The sequence below is a fragment of the Paramormyrops kingsleyae genome, chromosome 14, assembly GCF_048594095.1.
Source record: "Paramormyrops kingsleyae isolate MSU_618 chromosome 14, PKINGS_0.4, whole genome shotgun sequence".
Taxonomy (NCBI): Eukaryota; Metazoa; Chordata; class Actinopteri; order Osteoglossiformes; family Mormyridae; genus Paramormyrops; species Paramormyrops kingsleyae.
In genome coordinates, this window is record NC_132810.1 from 7,264,161 (window position 1) to 7,286,777 (window position 22,617).

General features: G+C 45.5%; 2 protein-coding genes across 11 annotated transcripts in view; both read right to left on the bottom strand.

Moving 5' to 3' along the window:
- kif26ab (kinesin family member 26Ab) overlaps positions 1 to 8,969 on the bottom strand; it is a 76,228-nt gene extending 67,259 nt beyond the window's left edge. The window contains exons 1-3 of one of the 3 annotated variants that reach the window (XM_072699196.1): positions 8,952 to 8,969; positions 8,812 to 8,847; positions 667 to 915 (exon numbers count right to left, since the gene is read on the bottom strand). In XM_072699196.1, coding sequence (XP_072555297.1) covers positions 667 to 915; positions 8,812 to 8,847; positions 8,952 to 8,954 — 288 coding nt within the window. In that variant the 5' untranslated portion in view covers positions 8,955 to 8,969. Of the gene's footprint in view, positions 1 to 666; positions 916 to 1,171; positions 1,510 to 4,027; positions 4,163 to 8,811; positions 8,848 to 8,951 lie in introns of those variants that run through there. The other 2 variants (XM_072699194.1, XM_072699195.1) reach the window with 2 other exon arrangements.
- Positions 8,970 to 12,147: 3,178 nt separating this feature from the next.
- The window catches only part of aspg (asparaginase homolog (S. cerevisiae)), a 29,206-nt gene continuing 18,736 nt past the window's right edge, over positions 12,148 to 22,617 (bottom strand). For all 8 annotated transcript variants that reach the window (XM_023802161.2, XM_023802165.2, XM_023802162.2 and 5 more), the window contains 9 exons: positions 20,962 to 21,147; positions 19,851 to 19,964; positions 18,989 to 19,105; positions 18,814 to 18,909; positions 17,507 to 17,670; positions 14,576 to 14,662; positions 13,861 to 13,960; positions 13,666 to 13,722; positions 12,148 to 13,209 (listed from right to left, as the gene is read on the bottom strand). In XM_023802161.2, coding sequence (XP_023657929.2) covers positions 13,174 to 13,209; positions 13,666 to 13,722; positions 13,861 to 13,960; positions 14,576 to 14,662; positions 17,507 to 17,670; positions 18,814 to 18,909; positions 18,989 to 19,105; positions 19,851 to 19,964; positions 20,962 to 21,147 — 957 coding nt within the window. In that variant the 3' untranslated portion in view covers positions 12,148 to 13,173. The remainder of the gene's footprint in view (positions 13,210 to 13,665; positions 13,723 to 13,860; positions 13,961 to 14,575; positions 14,663 to 17,506; positions 17,671 to 18,813; positions 18,910 to 18,988; positions 19,106 to 19,850; positions 19,965 to 20,961; positions 21,148 to 22,617) is intronic.

Genomic DNA, 22,617 nt, shown 5'->3' on the forward strand with positions numbered 1-22,617 from the left:
TGCACCATAATGCTCATGCACAAGTCAGATGCCCTTAAAACAGTGTTACAGCTGCAATGTAATAGAGGATCTAGCATTACTACAGTGCAGGTGAAAGTACAGGGTAAGTACAGTTGCTCATTGCCTGCGGCAATTTTTAGCCTGTCTACCATTAAATCATCTGCTGATTCCTGTTGAACGAATTACAGAGCAGTTGACTGCCAAAGTAAGACGATACCCCCACCCCACCCCACCCCGCACACACGCAGGCAGTTTTGAGAAAGCAGCCCGAGTTGTGGCTTCATGCTGCAGGGATGGGGCAATCACTGTCACACGAGGACAGGCTCCCTCCTGGCACGATTAACTCCCAGAGAAGCCTGTCAGACTGCCTCGGCCAGGTATGGTCGACAGTCCCATTCATCACCTGCTTCTGAAATCCCCTTTGACGGGTAATCATTGGACTTCATTTAAAAAAAAAAAAAATGTCATGCTTCCCCCTCTACCATGAGTGACCACAAACAACCCCAACCCAGTGTTCAGTGTTGACGCAGGAGTTGAACTAAATCACACGTGTGAAATTGGGTAAGTAATGCGCAATACATCAGCGTCACCACTATCGATCAAAATGCGTTGCTCTAATGTGCACGGGAAACTTTATAATTGCTCAACTAATTGAGATTTACAAACCTTTAGTGACCCGGGGTCGGCTAAGGAGAGAGCTTGTCTTTTCAGTTCCGTGACTTTCAGCTGACATTGCTTGCACAAGTTGCCCTTCCCTTCTCTTCTCTCGAACTGGCCCGACTCCGACACGGTGACAGCGCCGGCGCCCTCCGGGGGTGGGCGCCTGCCGCATTGAGCACCCTCCGCCGAAGGCAGCCTCTTCCTCGGACTGAGCTCCAAAGCGAACGGGGACTCTCTGCTAGGACAGCCATCAACCTTAAGAGAAGTGGGGAAAAGAGTGAACCGATAGCGCTGGAATGGGACGCTTTAATGTTTAATTTAAACGGTAGAACCGATAGATGAAGTAACATATTTGCGGGTGTAAAGCACGCAACGCTACAGACAGATATGTTTAAATCATGTTGCAACGCTCGACCTCATCTTTATGCGCGTATAGGTTGGTGCACTGAACTTTCTCACCGAGTCCTGCAATCTGCCTTAAACGTGAAATCATGCCCAATCAAGCACTTACAGTGAACCTGCGATGATCGAGGTCCCGTCCAAGAGAAACATTGCCCGAGCTTGCACTCGTCCTCTCTGCTCTGGACATCACAGCGGGCAGGTTGGCGACACGTTGATTTGTCCGCGTTTATTTGGGGACAACAGAGATTTTGCCTTGAAGCCGCTTAGAAGACGCGCACTGATTAATGCATAACTGTGTAAACGGTTTTTATTTCGCTTTCGCGGTCTGGCGAGGCGACGCAGCCCGCAATCGGTGGAATAGAAACCTGAGATTCCCCTCGGAAAACTTTGCGCTGGCTCAGACCCATGTCGGCTAAGAGGAGAGTAAAGTTTGAACTTGGAGTTTGTGTGGTGTGCACTATTCTAGTCAAAGGAATGGGTGGAGCTTTCCAATGGAGCATTACGGGACAGGGCTGTTCAGGTCATGTGTTGGAATAAAGGTAAACTACATTTAATCCCCTGCACTACTCTGATTTGGATTCTGGTGCTATTCTGTATTTGCGAGATTAGTGCCGGATTACTTAACCACACATTAACCATTCAGTCAGGCGTGTGTGTGGGAAAAAGCACAGGCGATGAATTAAAACACGAATGTAATTGCATGCATTTTAATGCAATATGTTGCGCGCTTGCACCTCAAACATGCCTCGGAAACGTATCAACCCAGAAATCCTTTCCGATTGGTGTCGAGCGCCGTGCGCGATGCCAAAAAAGGCTTCGCCACCTGTTAGGATGTTAATACTGGCTGTGTTTTTCTGCGGCGAGATTGGGGCGGATCCCCTGCAGTGAAAGCCGGGGATGTGAGCAGCACAATGCGGGATCGCGGGATCGGCAGCCGTGGGTGCAGCTGGCACCAACCGAGTCAGTGCTGTGTGATGGTGGAAGGCGTGTGAAAGAGCCTGCGGGTTAAAGCTGCCCAAGTAAAATGCATTACACTTTATGATGTTAACTTGATTAGGCCCACATGCTTAAAGTTACATTAAAACGTTAAGCGGTAATATAGAAAACCGACAATTGTATTTGTTTCCCCACCCTCATTCAATCAAGCGTTTCCTTGCTCAATTTGTATTGCTGGCGAAGAGATGCATTGTAACTCCGCCACACCCACAGTTTTGGGTTTACAGACGCCTCAGATTATCGACAGCTTTCGCCGAATGGTCTGAAACCTCGGGAGCTCAATAAAAAAAGAGTCAGAGAAAGAGTTGGAAAACCATCCGGCAAGCACGTAAATACGATCGCTACAAAAAAAGCAAGAGCAACTGTTTCGCGTCTGTCTGTTACACATGGCGCCCAGAATACATCAGATAACTCCGCCGAACTTCTAAACGCTGCAATATAAGGGCTTGATGTTGCGGCGCCGCGGACAGACCTAAAATCGCGGTTAGCGACCGAGATGTTTCGTTCTTGTTACTCTGGTGCCACCTTCTGGTAAGTTTGCAGAATGCACAGCGTTTGCCTGGGATGAAAAATGTCGGCTAAGTTTAAATATTTAATTATACCAATTTTAAATATTTAATGTAGATGATGTAAGGAATAACAGACATAATCTTTGGTATTACAATATAAATTGGATTTCATTTTTCCTTCGGCTAACCCAATTTTGTCTGCGCAGCCGGTTAAAGACTACGCGTCATGGCGCAACTGGTAACGAATTACACTTAAAGTGTTACAATAAAACCAGCTGTAAGAAGCAGGTCCCGTATTTGAGTTTTTATTGATTACGCCACGCAGAATGTACGCGCACGCATTGTTTTAACTGTATTATAATATATAACTAATCAAGCTAATATGTGTTGTGTCCGGCATTGTGGACTGGGTCTTCAACATTTTAACCTCAATGAGAGGGTCACCCGAAGAACTTGGGAAAATATTACAGAATAAACGTATTAAAATTAAAACGCTCAACACAGGCTTGGTGCCTATGAGGGCGTCCACACATTATCTACGTCTGCGGGCACCAAAAAAACTGAAACCCCGTATTTTGACGACAAGCATCAAATCATTTATTTTGTTCGCCTGTCCCCGTCCGAAAGCGCACATGTGCTCGGTGTGTAAGTCGCATCTTTATCAAGTTTTAAAACGTAGGAGATGATTTTCTAGACGCGTGCTTACGCCTGCTATGCTGACACTAATCAGCATATTTCATATTACTTCTGTGTGAAACATTGTATCATAATCCTTAATCCTTAATGACCACCATTGAGCCAAAATCACAATGGGCAGTTTTTCCCCCAACATTTTATAGCAATTTCCCGTTATAATTATTTATTATTCCATTGTGTTCATTTATATGTAGCACGACGTCCATCGTTATACGGTGATTCACTATTTTTTATGATCCGTTCGGAGGCTGCAGCTGACGTGGGCATTTTCTCAGTCTGAGAAATCTTAGAAATTCTACATTGTGGCTACGGATTAAGGGCTTCCCTTACTTTAAGGATAGCTCGTTTGGGGTGGGGTTCTCTCATAGTCCGGTACATTGGCTCCTATTCTATTACAGGTGTCATATTATACAAATGACCGAATATTCCACAAAATTCAACCTTACTCGAGGTCCGCCGCGTACTGTGAGTAGTGAACTGGACTCCGCCGAAGAACTCACAGACTCAGCAGCATGTGCGCTGTTCGTGGTCCTGAAAGTTCGGTCTTTTCTATGTATATCACCAACATACATGTGTGATGTTGGAACGTCTAGCGTTTGGCTCATTGATGATTTTGGCATCACACACGACTTTCTACTCATTGGTGACATCGCACAATATTCACGGAGTGTGCAGATCCTTTAACATTTTGGTTAAAAGTTTCTCGTTGCTGTGTCATTAAAAGTTAGCCTATTTTTAATCTGCGGCTATACCTGGTAACTCACCTTTGCTTTACGTCTAAGTAGATGGCTTGTAAATCCAAAAATGATATCGGAGTCCACAAAAAACGTCCCCAGGTCTATCAAAGTGGGCTTCGATTTACCAGCCCCAGAAGTCCCAGCAGAGTTCTGTAAAGCCATCGCGGAAATGCTCACACAATCCCACGCTTTTGTGAACTTTTATATATTCCTTCTCAGCATACGAAATCGTTTGTATGTCCACCACATATCGCTCGAGACGCAATCCAAATGGGCTCCTTTCACCGGACTCAAAATGGGCCGAAGACCCGCCAAGGCAATCTATGTTTGGAAGCTGCTTTCTCGTACCCAACTGTCCAGCCAGCCGTAGAACCCATACAATCCATGAGTAAATCCTGTCCTACAAAACCGTGCCACTTATGCTATCTTTCCTCTGACTTATGGTCACGCTTCGTCCTCCGCAGGTCTCACAATAAAACCACACGAACCCACCGTGGACCACCATTATCCGCTGTCCCTCCCCCGTCATGTACGCTCACTCCCACAGCCTGTCAATCGCCTCCATTTACTCCATGATAGAAGCTCCATACGTTTCGTGCCTCGTGTCCTGGCCAGTCCCAACCGCTGCTGCTTATTCTCGCTTGAATGAAAAGCTGATTTTAAGAATGGCGTCCATGGTCATGCACAATACCCTCCAAAATCATGACAGCTTTTAGATCTGCACAGAAAACAATGCAGTGCTATGGACAAAACAATCGTTAACTGCAGTTAATCCGAAATGGCCATATTGCAAGCACTTGATATTTTTATAAAGCGAAATTAGGAGTATGGCGTTGGCTGCGCTCTCAGTCTCAGAGTGTCACCTCGCTGCACGGATCTGTCGCCAGCGGAGCTCCGTAATCGCGGTCTGACAGTGGAGATGCTGCGACGGACCAGGCGACTGACACACCGGGAGAGATGCGCAGATACACCACCCATTCTGGACAGAAACAAGATGACTTAAGAAGCATAAACCAATATGAAGTATTACGACCGCCAAATGCCCCGCTGTGCCGGGAAAATAAAGCATCTTTAGACCACGTGTTTCTTCAAATCCTTTTTTATTATGACCTAAATTCAAGTTTTGAAAACGGGAATATTATCCACAAAGCACGGCACGCGTCAAAAGTTGGATGCGTGCGTATTATCTGTTATAGTGAGGTTGGGAACAGTGAACAGGTGTCGTGCACTAAATACGCCGTAAGCGTTTCTCAAGATTGCAAAGAGAGTTCTGCCTATAGATCTCATATGCGCCATGCAGTAGTCCTACATGCTGGCTATTACAATATAAGGTTTGCCTTTTCCACAAGCCAAGAAGTCCTACATGTGCTGACTGTGGAAGGAAGATGCACTTTTTCGCGGATGAGCAAAGGTCGACTCGTAAATATAACGGAGAAGCATCCAGCTCCTTTGATTTCGGGTGGCTTCGCATATTGATTTAACAGTTCGGTTTTGTTCATGCTATGTTGGTTTGGTCAACTGATGTCTCTATGACTGCTGACGCGATTATTTTATCGCACAGCTATGATTTTGAAAAATGACCACAGTCACACGCGAATTCCCAATGCTATTATACAGTATTGTACTATTATATTATATACTAGACTATTATCTTTTATTGTTGTTAGACATAATAGATTGATCAGTATAACCAAATACACACTTACATGTATACTGGATGTGGGTCGTTATAGGTCAATCTATAACAAAAAATAAATAAAAAAACGAACAACTCTGGAAATAAAGGACATAAAATAACGAGAGAGACACAATAGGTTGATCCATCTGATGTATTCAACTAGTTGACGTCTTAATCTCTCATTTGAAGCTTGAAGCCATGGGGTTACATCTATACTAAGGCGTCTATTCCGAAGACAAATGTTAACTGCATAGATTTATGCTGCATGTTTAAAGTGTCATGAATCACGTATCGCTAAGAATTTTGCAGTGCGGTGTGTATGTGTGCGAACGTAGTTTGCGGCCGTTAATATATCATTTGGCGCTACTGCCCGAGACATCCATCTACTCTGGAGAAAAGCGACACGCACTGCCTGCCTGCGGGGAGCGCTTGCCGGGACAATACACAGTAATCATATGGCACGTCGTTTGTGCCTGGGAACTGCTTGGAAATCGAGGGCTCGTTTTGTAGTAGCCTACATATGGATAAATCGTAACGTTTATGGATTAGTCTATAACAGAGTAATGGACGGACACGGGAGGACTGCTGAACTTTTTTATACAGCCTACCTACAGGGGTTAGTACACATAAGTAACTGATTGCCAGTTTCAAATAGCCCTAATGCTTAAAACATACTTCCTATCCTTCAAGGTGACCTTTTGTTTATGCCTACCTTGGAAAAATCAAGAGGTCCAAACAGGATCGGTGCAGTTCATCATTAGGCCTACTAATTTACTTCCGGAAGGGGCTTTTTTTCTTTTTAAGGCTGGGCGCTGATTTATAGTTATAAAAACCACAGCTGTTCTGTCGATAAACCCGGACTGTTAGAAAACGTTTTACGGTTGCGCAGCAATTTTTGTCTTGCAGAGAGTAAAACACCCACGAGTCCCCTGGAACACAAAGCTTAATAGAGTAGATAAAGTCAGTTATTCTTGAGCGCATTGAAAGCGAAACTCACACATTAAGCGCTTGTCTCTTAATAAAAATCTTATCTCCTGGACACAGAGGACCTCATTCAAGATAAGCAGGCAGTCATTATCCCCATAATAAACTAATTTCTGTCAAGCGAGCCGTAAAGATATCGTTTTCTTAACAGGTTTTGCAGGTTCGGTCCCTTTGATTGTTTACACTTGGGTTTTAAAATGCGTATTATCTCTAGATAATGTCTGAACAGAACGAATTTTGATTCACCCAGAATCCACAAGAGGCGCCCGTACACAAGGTGGAGGTTTCTAATATTTCTCTTTGCTAAGGTGAGCTGCCCCCCTAACACTGACAAGGCAAATCCCAATGACGGTTTACTGTCACGCCGTATGCTTTGTTTTCCATTGGCCTTTGGCCCTGGCGTCCATAAGCAGTCTCGAACAGGAACATTGAATGTGGTTCTAAAATTTAACTGCAATCTTTTGCAAGATTCAGATTCATTTGATTAAATGAACATCAAAATGACAAGATGGACAGATGACAGAGCTCAGTGAAATCCTCTCTCCAACTATACTTACTGTCGAGTGTTCGTTTCTTCAGCTTGTCACGAAGAAAGGACGGTTTTGGTGTTTTTATTGTGCATGCATATATGCGTGAAATTAAATCACCAATTTAAAATGATCCAGAAGTCAAGGATTTCGAAAGCTCTGCAACAGAGGTATTCCCTCTGGAACTTATATAGACCTCTCTCCCAACTGACGTGGTTGCACTCACCTGTACACACACACACACACACACACAGACGGAAACAATCCTCGCACTAACAAGCATTCCACCAGTCGATGAGCCACATTACAGTTTTGATTTGCAGGATTGACATGGGCTGCAGAGCCGATAATTACAATCCGTTGTAAAGATGATTTAGCACGTGCACTGCCCAGCCGGGTCACCCCAGAACGCTGATGAAATTCCCAGGATTCGGTCTCGAGGGACTCCATGCATCTGCTGCCTCTTTTGCACGCGCGGAAAAGACCCTGTCTTATCGTTAATTGCGCAGAGATCCTTTGCTCAACTTGGTAACCTTCGCCAGTGGGGCAATATAAGAAGTGTTTATCAAATGAGGCGGGTATCAAACCGTGCCACGAGACCGAGCTGAAAGAATGCAGCGCCCAGTCCATCTTACCTACATGACGGATGAAGAAAAAAATTGCCTCGTCTTTAATGAATAATTTATTTGAACAACAAAGCTGGTGTTATTAACGGTGAGTGATGAGGTCTTTGATGTCTGAAAAAGCAAATCTCTGACGGTGCTCAGACTTAAAAGTGCAAATATACTCTATAGATTAATCTGTTATAAAACATGAACGATTTCGTTAACTGCCCGGAAAAAAAAATGTGAAGAAGCCAACGTCTTACTTGGCAATTTATTTTTACAAACATTTACTCGTTTAAACGACGGGTAAAATAAACGACTGCCGCTAATTTGCGGTCATTAATTCCGCTCCTTCCAGGAAAAATGCACAAAAGACCGAGGTTTCTAATGATGCCTCTCAAAAGTTATATTCGCAAGTGACGTTTAGCGGTAGAAACTAATGTGCAGAGAAGGCCCAGTGACGAAGGGCAGTTACATGGAGCTGTTCATGGCCGCCACCGTCCAGATGTATGTGGAAGCCGTTCGATTTTTGTAATTCATGAAAAGCTAGGCGACCCGCCACCCCACACCTCACCCCCTCGCTCTCAGCTCCTGTCGTACCCATCTGGTAGATTTAACCCCACTAGCATGATCTTAGCGCTTCATTTAAACACTTTCATCACTCCATCCCACTTTTCCGCGAGGTATTTGTGTCTGTCCCCTTCCCAAGCACAACTATAATTGCATTGGTGAAATGCACGTGTTTATATAGTGACACCGTTATTTTTTATTTACTTTTAGTTCGTTTGATGCAAGTGTTTTTGTAATAATTAATAATATTGAATAAGATACATGGATTAGTATGCCCCCGTATCATTGCAATTGTTATGTAATAGTACAGCTGGGGGCCACAGGTTTGCTCACCTAGGATCCGTCATTAGAGAACTGCGTGGGAAAATATAAAATTGGGTAGAAAGGGGCAAATTAAATTCAAATATATCAGACGCATCAGCACCAAGGACAGCATAATCCACTAACCTGCAACCATTCATCCACTTTCTGTAACCGCATGTCCTGTTCAGGGTAGCGGGACCATGAGCTTATCCCAGAGGCTACGGGCGCAAAGCAGGGAACAACCCAGGATGAAGGAGAACCCATGGCAGGGCGCACTCACTCACCATTTACTCACACGTGCACACTGACGGACAATCTGGTAACTCCAATCAGCCTCCGTTAGTTCATACTTGCACATACACGCATCCTGCCATTTAATTAAAGCCTCTTGCCTGTTAGTGAGTTAAAAGCATTTGATAAATTGAGCAGAAATTGTTTTCAGACTTTATTAGCGACCCAAGACTCCTTTTATTGCCTCTTGAAAAATATATCAGGATTAAAAAACAGGTAATATTTATATAACTGATGATTCCTGCTGCAACATCGTATAATTTACATACATTTACATATTTAGTGTATGATATTCTCGATAACTACCGCTGAAGCTAATTTTTGGCTGTTCGTGATTGGCAATAATCCCATTGACTAATTATATCATATTACATCTTTATTGGTGTTTAGGCGTTACTCAGAAAAAATTAAAAATCGAGTAATTTAATTGTTAACTAGAAATAGTTAATAGGCTTACGTGGCGAAAACATGATCGAACCGAAGAGGGCGCTCTAGTCTATAGTCTAACCTTCCACAGCTGGCAGTCGAACAATAATACGAAAAACAGTAATATACTATATCGATAGTACAATGTATCATTTTAAAGAAAGAAACACAATTAAAAACAGGTTTACTACGCATTGTAACATTTTTACACAATGGAATTCTACTGAAATCTACAGAAGTTTTTTGAGTTAAAAAACGAGGGAAAAAAAACAAATGAAATCGTCCACATTTTACCGAAATGCTGAGGGTCGGCCTTAATGGCCGATTCGGCTCTGCTGTATCCGACTCCTTAGTCCAGTATGCAAATCCCACCGGTATCATTTAGCCTGTTCCGGAAAAGTTTGGCTTTCTTCTCTCTTCGCACTCAAACGTTTCAATCACCCTGATCAAGTGGTCCTAAACATTTCACAATTTTGGTAAAGAACTGTTGAACTGTTTAGAACCACTCCACCCGAGAGACCAGTTTAAAGAGGATTTCCCCCAATGTCGAAGCCCGAACATTGTTAAAGTTAGGATCTGTAACAAAAAATAAAAACAAAAAAGTTTCATATAAATGGAAAAATAGTAAATCGTCCTATATTTTGACAACAAGGTAGTTCACACGACAATTACGATCAGGATTCCAAAGCCTTACTTTAAAAGTTATATCCTGGAGACGAACCGTGCTTTTGAAAACGAAATATTTCAAAAAGGTGGTAAAATATTTACCTTGCAGAAGGAAAGAGTTCCACCAGCAGAGCCAAAACGTTGATTGCTCAGTTTGAGTCTAGCTTCCTTATATATAGCAGTGATGATGGTAGGGTGTACGGACAGGCCTCATGATTGTGACAGGAATGAAGCCCATGCCGGTTTAACCTGCTCCATGAGGTCACAGCAGCGGCATAGAAAACTGAAATAGACTCGCAGACATGCAGCACACCTGTCTGGCCAGTTTGCTGTGAGAGCTAACCTAAGACGAGTGGTTACCGTTAAGGTTGAACCACCAACAGGAAAGACCAGGGCACACGACCAACAAGTTCTCCAGGTGATAAAGGGACATTCCTGAAATGTTCCACTGAGCTTCAGGGGGCTGTAGCGCGTTTTGAATGCCTTACCTAGACCTCATGTTCTGATTTGCTCCCCCGGTTGCCCAGTTTTATTGACATGTCTTATTTTTCATTGTTGTCCTTCACATATCTGGGGTACAGGAACATTTCTTGTTCCGTTCTGCCTCTCTGCTAGCACTGGCATTGAATCGGATCCTGGGCGTCTGCTGCTGCACTTTCAGTAAACTGGACTTTTGCCAGTGAAATTAGTCACTGTATTAATTGGTTTTTATGATCCCCGCAGTTTGGTTGTTGTTGTTTTTTTAACCCGAGGTCTGTTATTAGTGCACCTGTGACAGTTAGTACATAGAGAACTTATTGACCCATTAATTTCATGTTCTTCAATGCAGCTATTCCACAGGTACTAACTTTTAACCAGATCAGCTGGTTTGACTCCTCCGGGGGAGACCCATGAAACGAGTTGAACCCCAAAGTCCCAGTTGCCAAGGCAATGGGAACTGGATTACAGCAGCACTATAACAAGGGTTCTGGGCCACTAAAATATAAAGATTTGTGGGCAATGCAACTAATGTCAGCTGAACGATTCTGATTCTGCAGGTCTTCTCGCAGAATTTGCAACTGGATCATTGTGGTGCCGTGAACCCCTTGTGTGATCCAAGCTGAAGGGATCACCCCCCATCCCACCTAATTGCCCATATTATTGTTGGTTCTCGGCAGTTGTCTGAAGTGCAGAGAGACGCTGGGCCTTATGTTCAAAGTGGATTTCCTTAAGTGCAGACCTGGGGAGTCCAACAAGCTAATGAGAATGACCCCCCAAATGGAGCTGGCATTAAAATTCATACGGATGCAAATATCACACTGGGGAAATTTTCAAACAACTTCACTCTGAAAGGGAGCTCATGACGACCGATGCCCCCTACTGCTCAGTTTACTTCTACTTTATTTAAATATCACAGGATCGTAAGTGGGCTTCTCTCCCCATTCCGAACAGCAGCTGACTGCTCTCTGAAATCTGGCTGCTCCGTTCAAAGGCTGCCGATCTGCTTGTTCACACTACGGGGCGGCGAGTTAATCAGCGTCCTCATCAGGGAACAGAGGACTTACACCGAGCTTTTAGCCACTGCAAAGAAACACAGTCGGGAGGACAGCAGAAAGGTAAAGGAATTAAATAAAACCAGCAACTCTGAGCTTGCTATCTCGAGATGTTTCATGCAGCCTGCAAGGAAAGGGGGGGGGGGGGGGGGGTTACTCACGACCGTGTCTATTTCAGGTGACATTTACGGCAGTCGTTTGAGAGCCAGAGGCAATCGATTTGGCTCTGCGACAAAACCTGATGGGATCACAGAACACACTGAAAAATATTCAAATTCAGTAAGAGGAGCTTTCAGGATTGAGATCTATCCCATCTATCCCAATAAATGCCCTTAAATACCATGTTACAGCTGGGATGGAGGTCAAAGAACATAAGCGGTGCAACTAATTTTCTTCAGTCTCCCTACTAAAAGTCTCCAGGCTCTACACTTCACCCATCATTTGTTTAAATGGAAGTAATGGTAAGAGAATGAAGAATCAGGGCAGGCCTTGCATGCGGCGTAACGTGAAACCTGCCAAGGTGGTCTGGCAGGCTGACTAAAAAAAGACTTAATGCAGAAACCAATTGCAGACAATTGCATTTATTAAGTTTGTGCTTGTTTACATGCAGGTGCTCATGGAAGCGTTTTCACTCACCGACACCAAATACAGACCCTCTGATCACTGAACTAATCATAATATAAAAGTGCATTTTTAACAGCCACCTAGATCAGTGGGCTTATCTCTTGATAAGTGGTAGGTGTAGCTGGGTTAGGGTTCCACACTGATCACTCACACATCTCAGCAGGGACTTCCAGTTAGTACAACTTTTTCCCTTAACTGGCACTAGAGCAAGTTCTGATAAGATGGCAAGAAGTACTTGGTTCATGCAAGCAAACTGTGCAATTTCCGATGGCTTCCAAACCCACATGAGCCCGACGTGTCAAGCCTTGCTGGCTCGATTTCCCTTCTGTGCTAAATAATGATCAAATGAGTCATACAGCATGGACAGAACTTTACAGCTATCGCTGCCAAATAAAGACCCTTGGGTCTAAAATGATAATTATAAGAATAATCACCCATATAGATCCCCCAATATACCAGGTCAGAACAAGTGTAACAGGTCTGGGTAGAACATGCATATAACTACCTTCATGGTGTTATTCTACCTCCTAGTTTCGAGAGTATTTAAAGGGAGGTGGCATCAACAGTTCTGACCAATTACAGTGAGGCTGGATACAATGGCAGTGCAGGGGAAACCAATGGGAAATCAGGATGTGTGCGTGACTAAAGTCCCATGCTCTACCCATAAATAAAACACTTTCAATATCACAGTACAATTGTTCATACTATAAATTAAATAAAATCACACAACTACTGAATCAGGTGTGTGTGTGTGTGTGTGTATGTGTGTGTGTGCCCTGCCATAGATTGGTGCCCCATCCTGCATTATTCTACAAGGTGCAATAACACCGTAGGGTGAATTTTACATGGCTAGGCAGGATGTTTTTGGGTTAAAATCTGCAAGAAGCTGCACAATTAAGAAGAAGAGAGGGAAGCTGGACAGGAAGACAATATGGCGAGGTGCCGGCTGATCTTGTCCCCAAACTTCTCAGGGGCGCTGCGGGAAGCCTGTGACGTCTCCATTCTGAAACGTGAGTGAGAGACAGGATATTACAGAAGTACAGCTACAACTGGAATCCAGAGTGTATGACTGGACAGGCTGGTCCATCCAGACCCAAAGACAGATTAATCGATGAGGGGAAATTAAGGTGCAAACAGCGCCAACATCCAATAGTGCAATTACAAGATTAATTGTGTAGTTATAGTATCATAAACAAGCAACATATGGTCAGGAAAAAAAGTACATACAATGAACATATGAGACGGCATTACCTGGTAATGCTACAGAGAGTTACAGAGCACATAATAGATAAATATGACCAGGAGCCAATACAGCAAAGGAATGAATACATTTGCCACTGTATTCTTGCTGGACCAGGCAAAATAGGTCAGGGCATCAGCTGATCATTGGGGAGAGAAAATGATGAACGGCAGCTCTGTGGGATAGAAGGCGCCAGTGAAGGGAGTTACGAGATCTTACCATAGTCTTGCATTGCTTTAAGAATTCAGCCACCTCTGAGTTATCAGTGTTAAGGGCCTGTAAGGGGAACAGGTGGAGGGTAGAGAGAGGAGCTGTAAACCACCTTGCAGAATGCTGCTTTTTGGAAAGGCAACTCCAATGCCAACAAGCACGTTGACCCTCGCACAAAAGGGCACATCCACGTCACTCACTCACCACTTCCATGGCGTTCTTCCCATCGTACCGGGGCATGTTCATGTCTGCCCCAGCCAGATGCCACATTGCCAGACCATCCAGGTCACTGCAAGCTGCCAGCCTGCAATATAGCACCCAGCACCACCCAACGTTACAAACAGCCCAAAACCCTCTAATAGCCATAAAAGTTGGTACAACATTGGTACTGTAGTTCTGCTACAAAGACTCATTCATATTTAAAGAGTCTGAGGTAGTGGGTTCACATACAAAAGGTATCATCGATATTCCTAAACTCATTGTACTTCTGGTGAAGTCTTGCAGCTGCAGCTAAAAGCTAAAACAGGCTAAAGAGACACTGAATAATCCATCAAATTGGCATTTTAGCATCAACATAGTCTTTCAGCGGGTGCTGCTTTGGCGTGAGACGTATTGTCAGACTACAGTGGTCTTCAAAGGCCATGGATGAGACAGCCGCACAAAGGGCGGGCGTGAACAGGAAGAGGTAACTCAAGGCAACTTCCCTACTGCCGTGAGGAATTCAAGGAATGTAAGTGTGGTGCAGTGATGCAGCCTGGGCACATTCTGAGGCTTTCATAACACCGGAACATCTGGTTGGACTAGAACTCGCATTCTGTGTGTGTGCGTGTGTGTGTGTTTCTTTGGAAGAATGGGGTGAAAAGCCATAGAGTCGTAGCTATATTATGCTTCAGCACGACCAATGGCTGGGAGATCCCACCTGCAGAGTTCTGATCCCGCCTTCTCCAGCTCGTCCCGGGAGAAGTGGGCTCCCGTCTTCCTCAGCAGCTTCACCACATCACCACGTCTGATGGGCCGTCACATGGGGTGTAAGTCATCCACAGTAACCCAGCAGGCATGGGGGGGGGGACACACACAAAAAAGGTGAGATGCAGTATAATGAAACCAAGAATGACTGGCATGAAGGACATCAAATGCATAGAGCTACAAAATGGGTTCTCCTAACAACGCAGAGATCAGGGTCATGAGCAGAGATGTATGAATCATTAAGTAAGAGGGATTCATGCACAAACACACAAGGTATAGTGTGTGTATAGGTCAGGGACAGTCACATGAGGAATTAAGAATCAGTGGGTCATTCTCAGACACACAAACAGACTGATAACAGTTAGTGAAACAGGCACAAATAAGGCCTCCTTAAATTCCATACTATTCCTTGAGATTTCAGTTTTTTGACCAAATACTCTCCACTACATTGTTTCAAAGCATGTTGAAGATCTCATTATATTTGTGGTGAGGGCAGGTTTTGAGATAAAGATCTCTGGTTAACAGACCTTAGGGGCTGTACAAGCTAGGTTTGGACTGATAGATTGGAAAGACAGATAATTAATCCAAGGCCTATAGTTGAGAAGTGAACGTTGCATCAGTGACTTCAGAAATGTTCATTAATTAATGAAAAGCTCCATTCTTTTCCAATACGTCCTCAGGTGCCACAGCAGAGATCCGAAAAATAAGATGCAGTTCACAGCGTAGTATGCATGGATGACTGACCAGTACTTGGCCAATCACATGTGCTTCCTGCTTTGAGTCAACCAATCGGAGGGTCAATATGGCAAGTTGCTAAGACAAGTGGACAGAAATCTACCGAACAAATGGCGCTCCACGTCCAGATGCAAGCAGGGAAAACATGACAGAAATGTCTATTACAGAATAGCACATAGAAATATTAGTCACTGGAAAGGAGTAGCCAATCACAGGCCAAGTTTTGAATAAGAAAAATCTGGTTGAGATTTTGAAGCATGGGGCAAATATGAGGAAAATGTTCTGCTATGGAACAAATTGGTTTGTCTTGGCAAACAGGATAGAGCTTTTTCAAAGGAAACACCACAACAGCCTTTCTCAATTTCCCCGCCCTGTTTCCCTCATTTAGGGATAAGTTTGTAACCTATGAACAGTCTTCAGCAGGAATGTGTTTGGGGCCACCTCTGGCCGCGACAAGTCGCTGCACTGTCGCCGTCAGGCAAGCACAGGCAGGCCCAGACACCCCCGCACTGAAACTCCAGTGTCAGAGCGCGTGGCACTGTCTGTGCCCGTACTTTCTGTTGAACGCCCCTGGCGACGTCCTCAGGAATGGGAACCCGATCCAGAGTGGCTCTCACTCTGTGTCTTGCTGAGTGGGCAGAGCCCTGAAATGTGTCCCCTGGTGCCACACTCAATGTGACAATGTGTCTCACTTAGAATTAAAGTACAGCGACATTACTGCTTTTGATAATTTTTTCTGCTGCTGTCTTCCAATGCACCTGTAATACTGGAAAATGAACTGACATGGTATTTTCCCCCTAATGCACGACAAATGAAAATAGTAGCAAATTTGTTTACTATGGTAACAGAATGGACTTAAACTGAAAATTGTAAGTCAGTGTAGATAAAGTGACCCTGCTAAGGAATCTAATAATAATAATAATAATAATAATAATAATAATAATAATAATAATAACAACAGAAAAGAGCTGTTAAAAGACATGGCATTGGAGGTTTTTAAAAAAAAGTTGTAAAAGTGTAAAAGTTTCAAAGAGTTTAACATCAGAGCAGCCAGAAGATCATGTCTATGAATCCAGAGGAATCTACGGTAATGTCAGTGTAAGCATCACAGCAAAATGCCAGCAGTTTCGCCTTGCCGCCCCCGCAAGCCGCCTCCCTCGCCAGCTGTGCCCGCCCTGCCCTGGCCTGAGCATCCACCACCGCTGCCATGCTGCCAGTGACATCGTGGTACTCACCTGCCATGACTCTGCTGTAGCAGGTCAGTCTGGTTTGAGGTGACTTGTCCCTTCGCTGTTAGAGTGACGCGTTCTTTGCGTGTACACAAAGAAGGAAACGGATTCGCCTTTGTCACAAAAACAGGCCTAATCTTCTCGCATGACAGAGACTAGGCTGTTTTTACATCAACGTCTGTCATCTACTGCTACGGCACGAAATGCAGGTTTTACAGGGAGTTGGAGGTGGGGCTCACGAAACAGCGATTAGATTCGGGGGTAGGCAAGAATTCCACCCGCTGATCAGCAGGGTTTGGCAGAGGCCCGAGAAAAGCCTTTCCGAGGAGAGGCGAGCGAAGGCTACGTGCTGGAGATGGCACTACAAAGCGTGGGACAAGAGGGGACACCAGGGGACAAAAGTCAGTCCAGGGTCAGAGAGAGGGCTTGAAGCTGAGAGCGAAGTCTTCCTTTTCTCAGTCACCTGACCTATGCTGCCGCACCTTTCCACACAAATGACAGTGGCCTGTCGGTACTTGTCATACGGGGCGAGCCACCAAGAAGAGCATTAGTCAGACCAACATCTTACTCATTTTCACAACTGGGTTTTATAATGAATTGCACTTCTTGGCATCTCCACTGGGACATGAACCTGAAATTCACTAGATGCCAACTTTTGTCCTAATTCAACCCTAATCACAATACTCATGCCAACCAAGAATAAAACCATAACCCTAAGCCACAATGCCACCCTAACCCTACCTTAGCCATACCCATAACCCCAACCCTAACTCCAATGCATTAAAGCCAACATTAAACCTAACTCCAACTGAAATATTAAACAGAATCCTAACTATAACCTTAACTGGGATATTAGAGAAGTTAACAAAGCAGACCTAGGCCTCCCTAATGGGTGTGTAGATAATGTAAGTGGAAGGCACCTGAACTGGACGGCGTTATGCAGTGGCGTGTGACCGTAGCGATCCTTGGCATAGACAGTTGCTCCATGACCCAGGAGATACTCCACCACATTGTAGTGGCCCTCACAGGCAGCGATGTGCAGCGGGGTGCGACCATCGTAATCCTCCATGCTCAGAGTGCTGCCCTGGATAGGGGAGCGACAACCCACATTACCCACATCCCGTCTGAGACATTATCATTCAAAGGGACTTGTTAACTGTCACCCAATTAGATTATATTTAAACCTAGAACGGCTGCCCTATGCTAGCATTAAGCAGGGGCAGTACATTTCGCATATATAATAGCAATAAAGCCACATACAGTTGCCATACAGTGACAAAAGTCTCTTCTTCACAGATTAAAAAATAATGGGGAGGGGCTGTCTGTGTTTTTCTAGATTAACAGTAACACTGCAAAGTGGAAACACAGGAAGCTATTCATTGCTTGACTCAGGCTAAAACTCATTAGAAAAAAACATACTTCAAAACATCTATTAAACATTACTTGCCTGCTGCTTTTTAATGGCAGCAGTGATCGAAGAAAGCAGTCCATCACCATAATGGAACAAATAAATCCTCATTCACTTTACCAGTTCACAAATATTACCCTAGATCTACGATGCAGCCCTGACGAGCCTCAATGCTGGGTTTAGAGAGGAATAACGAGAATAGTTCATTGGTGTATTATGAAGATAATTCACAATATTTTATGAAGCTTTTCCCATTTCTGAAAATGCTCATTATGCAAAGATATGCCCATAAATGTAAAATAATTACTTTAAATGACTAGCGCATTAGCGCAGAGCAACCCTTCACACTTTAATGCCAAATACAAAATAAATGAAAGGCATATTTGGTTTAATTTATCTTCAGCTGTGACACTAACGAAATACAGGGGCCTACAAAATGCTCTGTTTACACTCCCCCTTGACTGTTGAGGGGCCATTATTGGCTATCTCACTTTACAGCTTGCAGACATTCAGAATTTCGGAGCTCGACACAGCAATGCCAACTTGTCGAGGGGAGCGGACACGTGTTCAGGGTGGGACATTGTTAAGAGGAAGCTGAGGTATGCTAGGCGTCTGTGGCTTGACTGAAGACACTGGGAATGCTGGGAATGTCTAGCATCCATATTCTGGCTCAACGAACGAATGCGGCCCAACTGGTGTGAAAGGCCTCGAACCCGTCACCGCATGGCACACGTCCGTCCCCCAATGCTGGGGGAGTAACAAAGCAGACCTGTTTGCACCAGATGGACGTTAACACTGGGGTCCGTGGGGGGGGGTTACCATTTTCTGGATGGCTTGCAGAGCTTCAATGTCCCCAGTCTTGGCTGCGGCACAGGCCAGGGTCGGGTTGAGGGCATCACGAACGGCCTCCAGCTCCTAGGAAACAATGCAGGGCCATCAGCTCTCGGGGGACCGACAGACATGGGCCAGCGAACGGGGGGGGAGGGGGGCCCACCTCCTTACAGCTGATGTTCAGGCACTCGGCGATGATCCGAATAAAGCGGTTATTCCGCAGACAGTACCGAGTCTCGTCCAGGTGGGTGATCTCCCCCCGCAGATTCTCACTCAGCATCTGAGGTCAGAGGTCAGAGGTGAGAGGGGCAGAAGTGCCCAGGGCTACCACGGCCGGTACGATCCGGAAAACCCAGGGAGTGAGGTGGAAGATAACAGCGACAGGCTTCTAAATAAATAAGGTGAGGTAACACGAAACATGTCACTTATTCCGGTAAACAGGCAAGCTTGCGCAAATAGGTAAGGTAAAAACAATGTGATTTGGTATGGTAAATAGCCAACCGGGTAAAATAATATAAGTAGGTAAAGTGGTGGCTCAGTGATCAGCCACAGACCTCCACAACTGTGCGTTTGTTCCCTGCCCCTAGTTCTGTGTGTGTGGAGTTTCCATGTGCTCCTGCTCTTGTGTTTTCCTTCCGTACCCCAGACACACTGGGCTAACCGGGGTCTCTACATTGCTGGCAGTTTTTGGACTGAGAGTGTGTGCATTTGCCCAAGGATGGACTGCAATCCCATGCAGAGTGGCCCCTGCCCTGTGCTCTGGGGTATCTAAAGGAGGGTTAATGGTACTGTAAACAGGTGCGCTGTTAGGCTCAGTCTGCATGTGGAGGCACGTCCCATGTGCTCCACACAGCACACGCTAAGAATCCACCTGCATACACACAGTTGTGACACGACCTGCAACGTGGCAGACTGAGATACCGGTTCCGCCACAATGACGGTGACATTCCCCCCACCCTGCCAAAAGGCAGCCAGAGGCCTTTATGAGTGAGGCAATCATCGTAGTGGGGGGGTTAGGCATGTACCTTTCTCTTCTCCTGCGTGCTGAGCTTCTCCTTGGCCAGCACGTACGACAGCTTGGACAGGGCCGCCTCAGGGGTCATGTCACAGCCTGGCACCAGCCCCGCGTCGCTCAGAGCCTGGACATAAACACACACCCAGTTTGCGATCGTCCCCCTGACCAACACGATATGGATACCACGCCTGTGCGCAATAACTGCAGCCAGGCCGTGAACGATTAAGAAGCCTCCCTAAAGAGCGGCACACAGAGAACGGTGTGGGCGCTCGTCCGGCCTGGTGCCCCAGGAGCCCGAGCTAAGTCCGTGGTGAATTGGGGCAACCGCACAGAGAGTGACATGGAGGCAGCTTCCACTCGCACTACCTGTTGTGACTCGTTGTCTGTCTTTCTCTCCATTTGCAGCCAAACACGCTCACCCACATGTGTCGAGTCAGGCCTAGGGTAAGCATGTGTGCATGCGTGTGCAAGTGTGCGCACTAATATCATCATCAGTCCGTGGGGAAATAAGGACACCCCCAAAAGGTTACCGGCTTTCGAGTCTGGCAGTTCAGAGACCTCTGCTGGACACCGGGTCCTGTCCCATGACTACCCCCCCCCCCCCCCCCGACGTACGACAGGGAGTCCCTGCAAAAGGGACAGGCTGCACCTCTTGTCAGGTGAGCTTCCAAGTGATGTCGCAAGGGAAGCATCGCAGAGGCAAGAACGTTGAGGAGGGGGGTGTCATTAGCCCAAAAATCCCCCATGCAGCACCGCCTGGCAAACCAAGCCCATCGCTTAAAACAGATACTTAAATCCAAGCACTGCTGTGAAACCATGCAATAAAAATGCAGCTTTCAGAGTCGAGGAGCGAGAGCGAATATTAATGAAGGAGCATTTTACTGCCGTAATTAAATGCTACTGTTGCTTCTGTAAAAATACCAAGGTTGCAGAGACACATGTGGATGGAACAGAGTAGAGGGTAATATTGACTGACATTGCTACTGTGTCTTCTGGCCATAACAAATACATTTGTAGAATGGATTGACACAACATGAATTTCACTCATGTCACATGACAGGGGTGGCACATAGTCACATGACTGTGTGGTAAAGACACAGCAGGGAAATTGGTGGGGGCACCTTGCCCGTGGCGTATCTAGTGATCACGCTGCCCCGGAGGCACTGGGTACAGTTGACCATGATGACACCCCTCTCAGTGGCCTTGCTGAACTCCTCCAGGAGGTCAGCAAGATTGCTGGGGGCATTGCCGCTGCCGTAGGTCTCCAGGACGATGCCTTCCATAGGTGGCTGCAGGAAGGCCCGTACCTACAGGACAGAAAGGGCAGCGAATGACACATACAATGCCATGCATTTGCAAGTGCACCCCTGGTGAGTAGAGGTCCATCTCCACTGATCCTCCCAAGGTCATAGAAGACTTTGACCCCCCCCAAACCACCCCCCATCCAGAAGAAAACTACCATCTGATCCACACACACTGCGGCAGGCAGAAACGTCTGCTTTGATAACAAAGAGAATTCTAATCAATTAATCGTAACTGTAAAAGCTGCCTGGATCTATTGCCTGCTCAAAACCAGGCTGGATGTGCAAGGGAGGGGGGAGGAAGCCACACCTCTCATGGGGGGCGCGTACCCGCTAACGCACCAATGAGCTTCACTCAGCTTGGATGATGGGCCCAAGGAGGGAGATTACACAGTCTTTAATAGTAAAAAAAAAAGAAGCCCCCCCATGGTCCCCAGCCCATCTGCTTTCCACCCTCCCTGGGAAGTGAAGCCCATCCCACCCCCTTCCCCTGGGCCCCTGCCTGGCATCACACATCCTTTACTAGCGCCCCCCCCCCCCACAATACAAAATGGCTCCAAGCCTTAACCAAAACACTAAAGGCTGGTTCATACTTCTCCGTTTGCGTACTAGCGGATGTGTCCGTACTAACATTTATGATGCATTTGACATCATTGTGCGCCTCCGCGGACGAACGCTTGCTGCACTCCAAATCTGCGTCCACACAGCTGAGTATGCGCAGCTCTGGACGCACTGTGCATGATCGATTTGCGAGAGTCCACTTTAAATACCAACATGAATGCTTTTGAGGAGCGCTGGGGTAGTTTGATTCAGATGATTTACAAGGTAATAAAACTGTTACATACATGTAAATGCGTTTGTATGTGAGTGCAGACATGAAATTAATTGAAAAGCCTGCCAGCTGACCAGAGTGAATTTGTAAACATAAAGAAACGGGCACAAAGCTCACTGCTGAGGTATGTGTGCAGGGAATATCAAAATAATATTTTATTTCATTATTATCAATAAAAATATCAACACAACACATTGTGGGCATGTGCAAACGTTTGCATGTTTGCATACGCAGAGTGGATATGCGAGTGTTGCGCTTGTGCGGAGACGTATGAAGCAGCCTTAAGGGCGTACTCAAGCTAGGTCTGGTTGCCTTGCACTGTGCCTGAGCACAGCTGTCCCCCTCCCCACACCATTGCTGGTCTGTGCTCACATTGTGCTTCATGTTCCGGATCCAAGCATGCTTTCATCATCACACTGCGACTTTTTGTGTTGAAGAAGTCGTTTTGGATGCAATGATACATGGCTTTTATCAAGTATGCATCACAGCGATATTCATTAAATTGTGCTGCACATCTAAGATAGTCCCTTATTTTACCAAATATCTCTGAGTTTTTGTTGTGTTGCATCTAGTTGTTCCTGGATATTCTCATTAGACGAAATTTCCAGCAAACACTGCACCTCTGCCATAGGCCAAAGTGATCC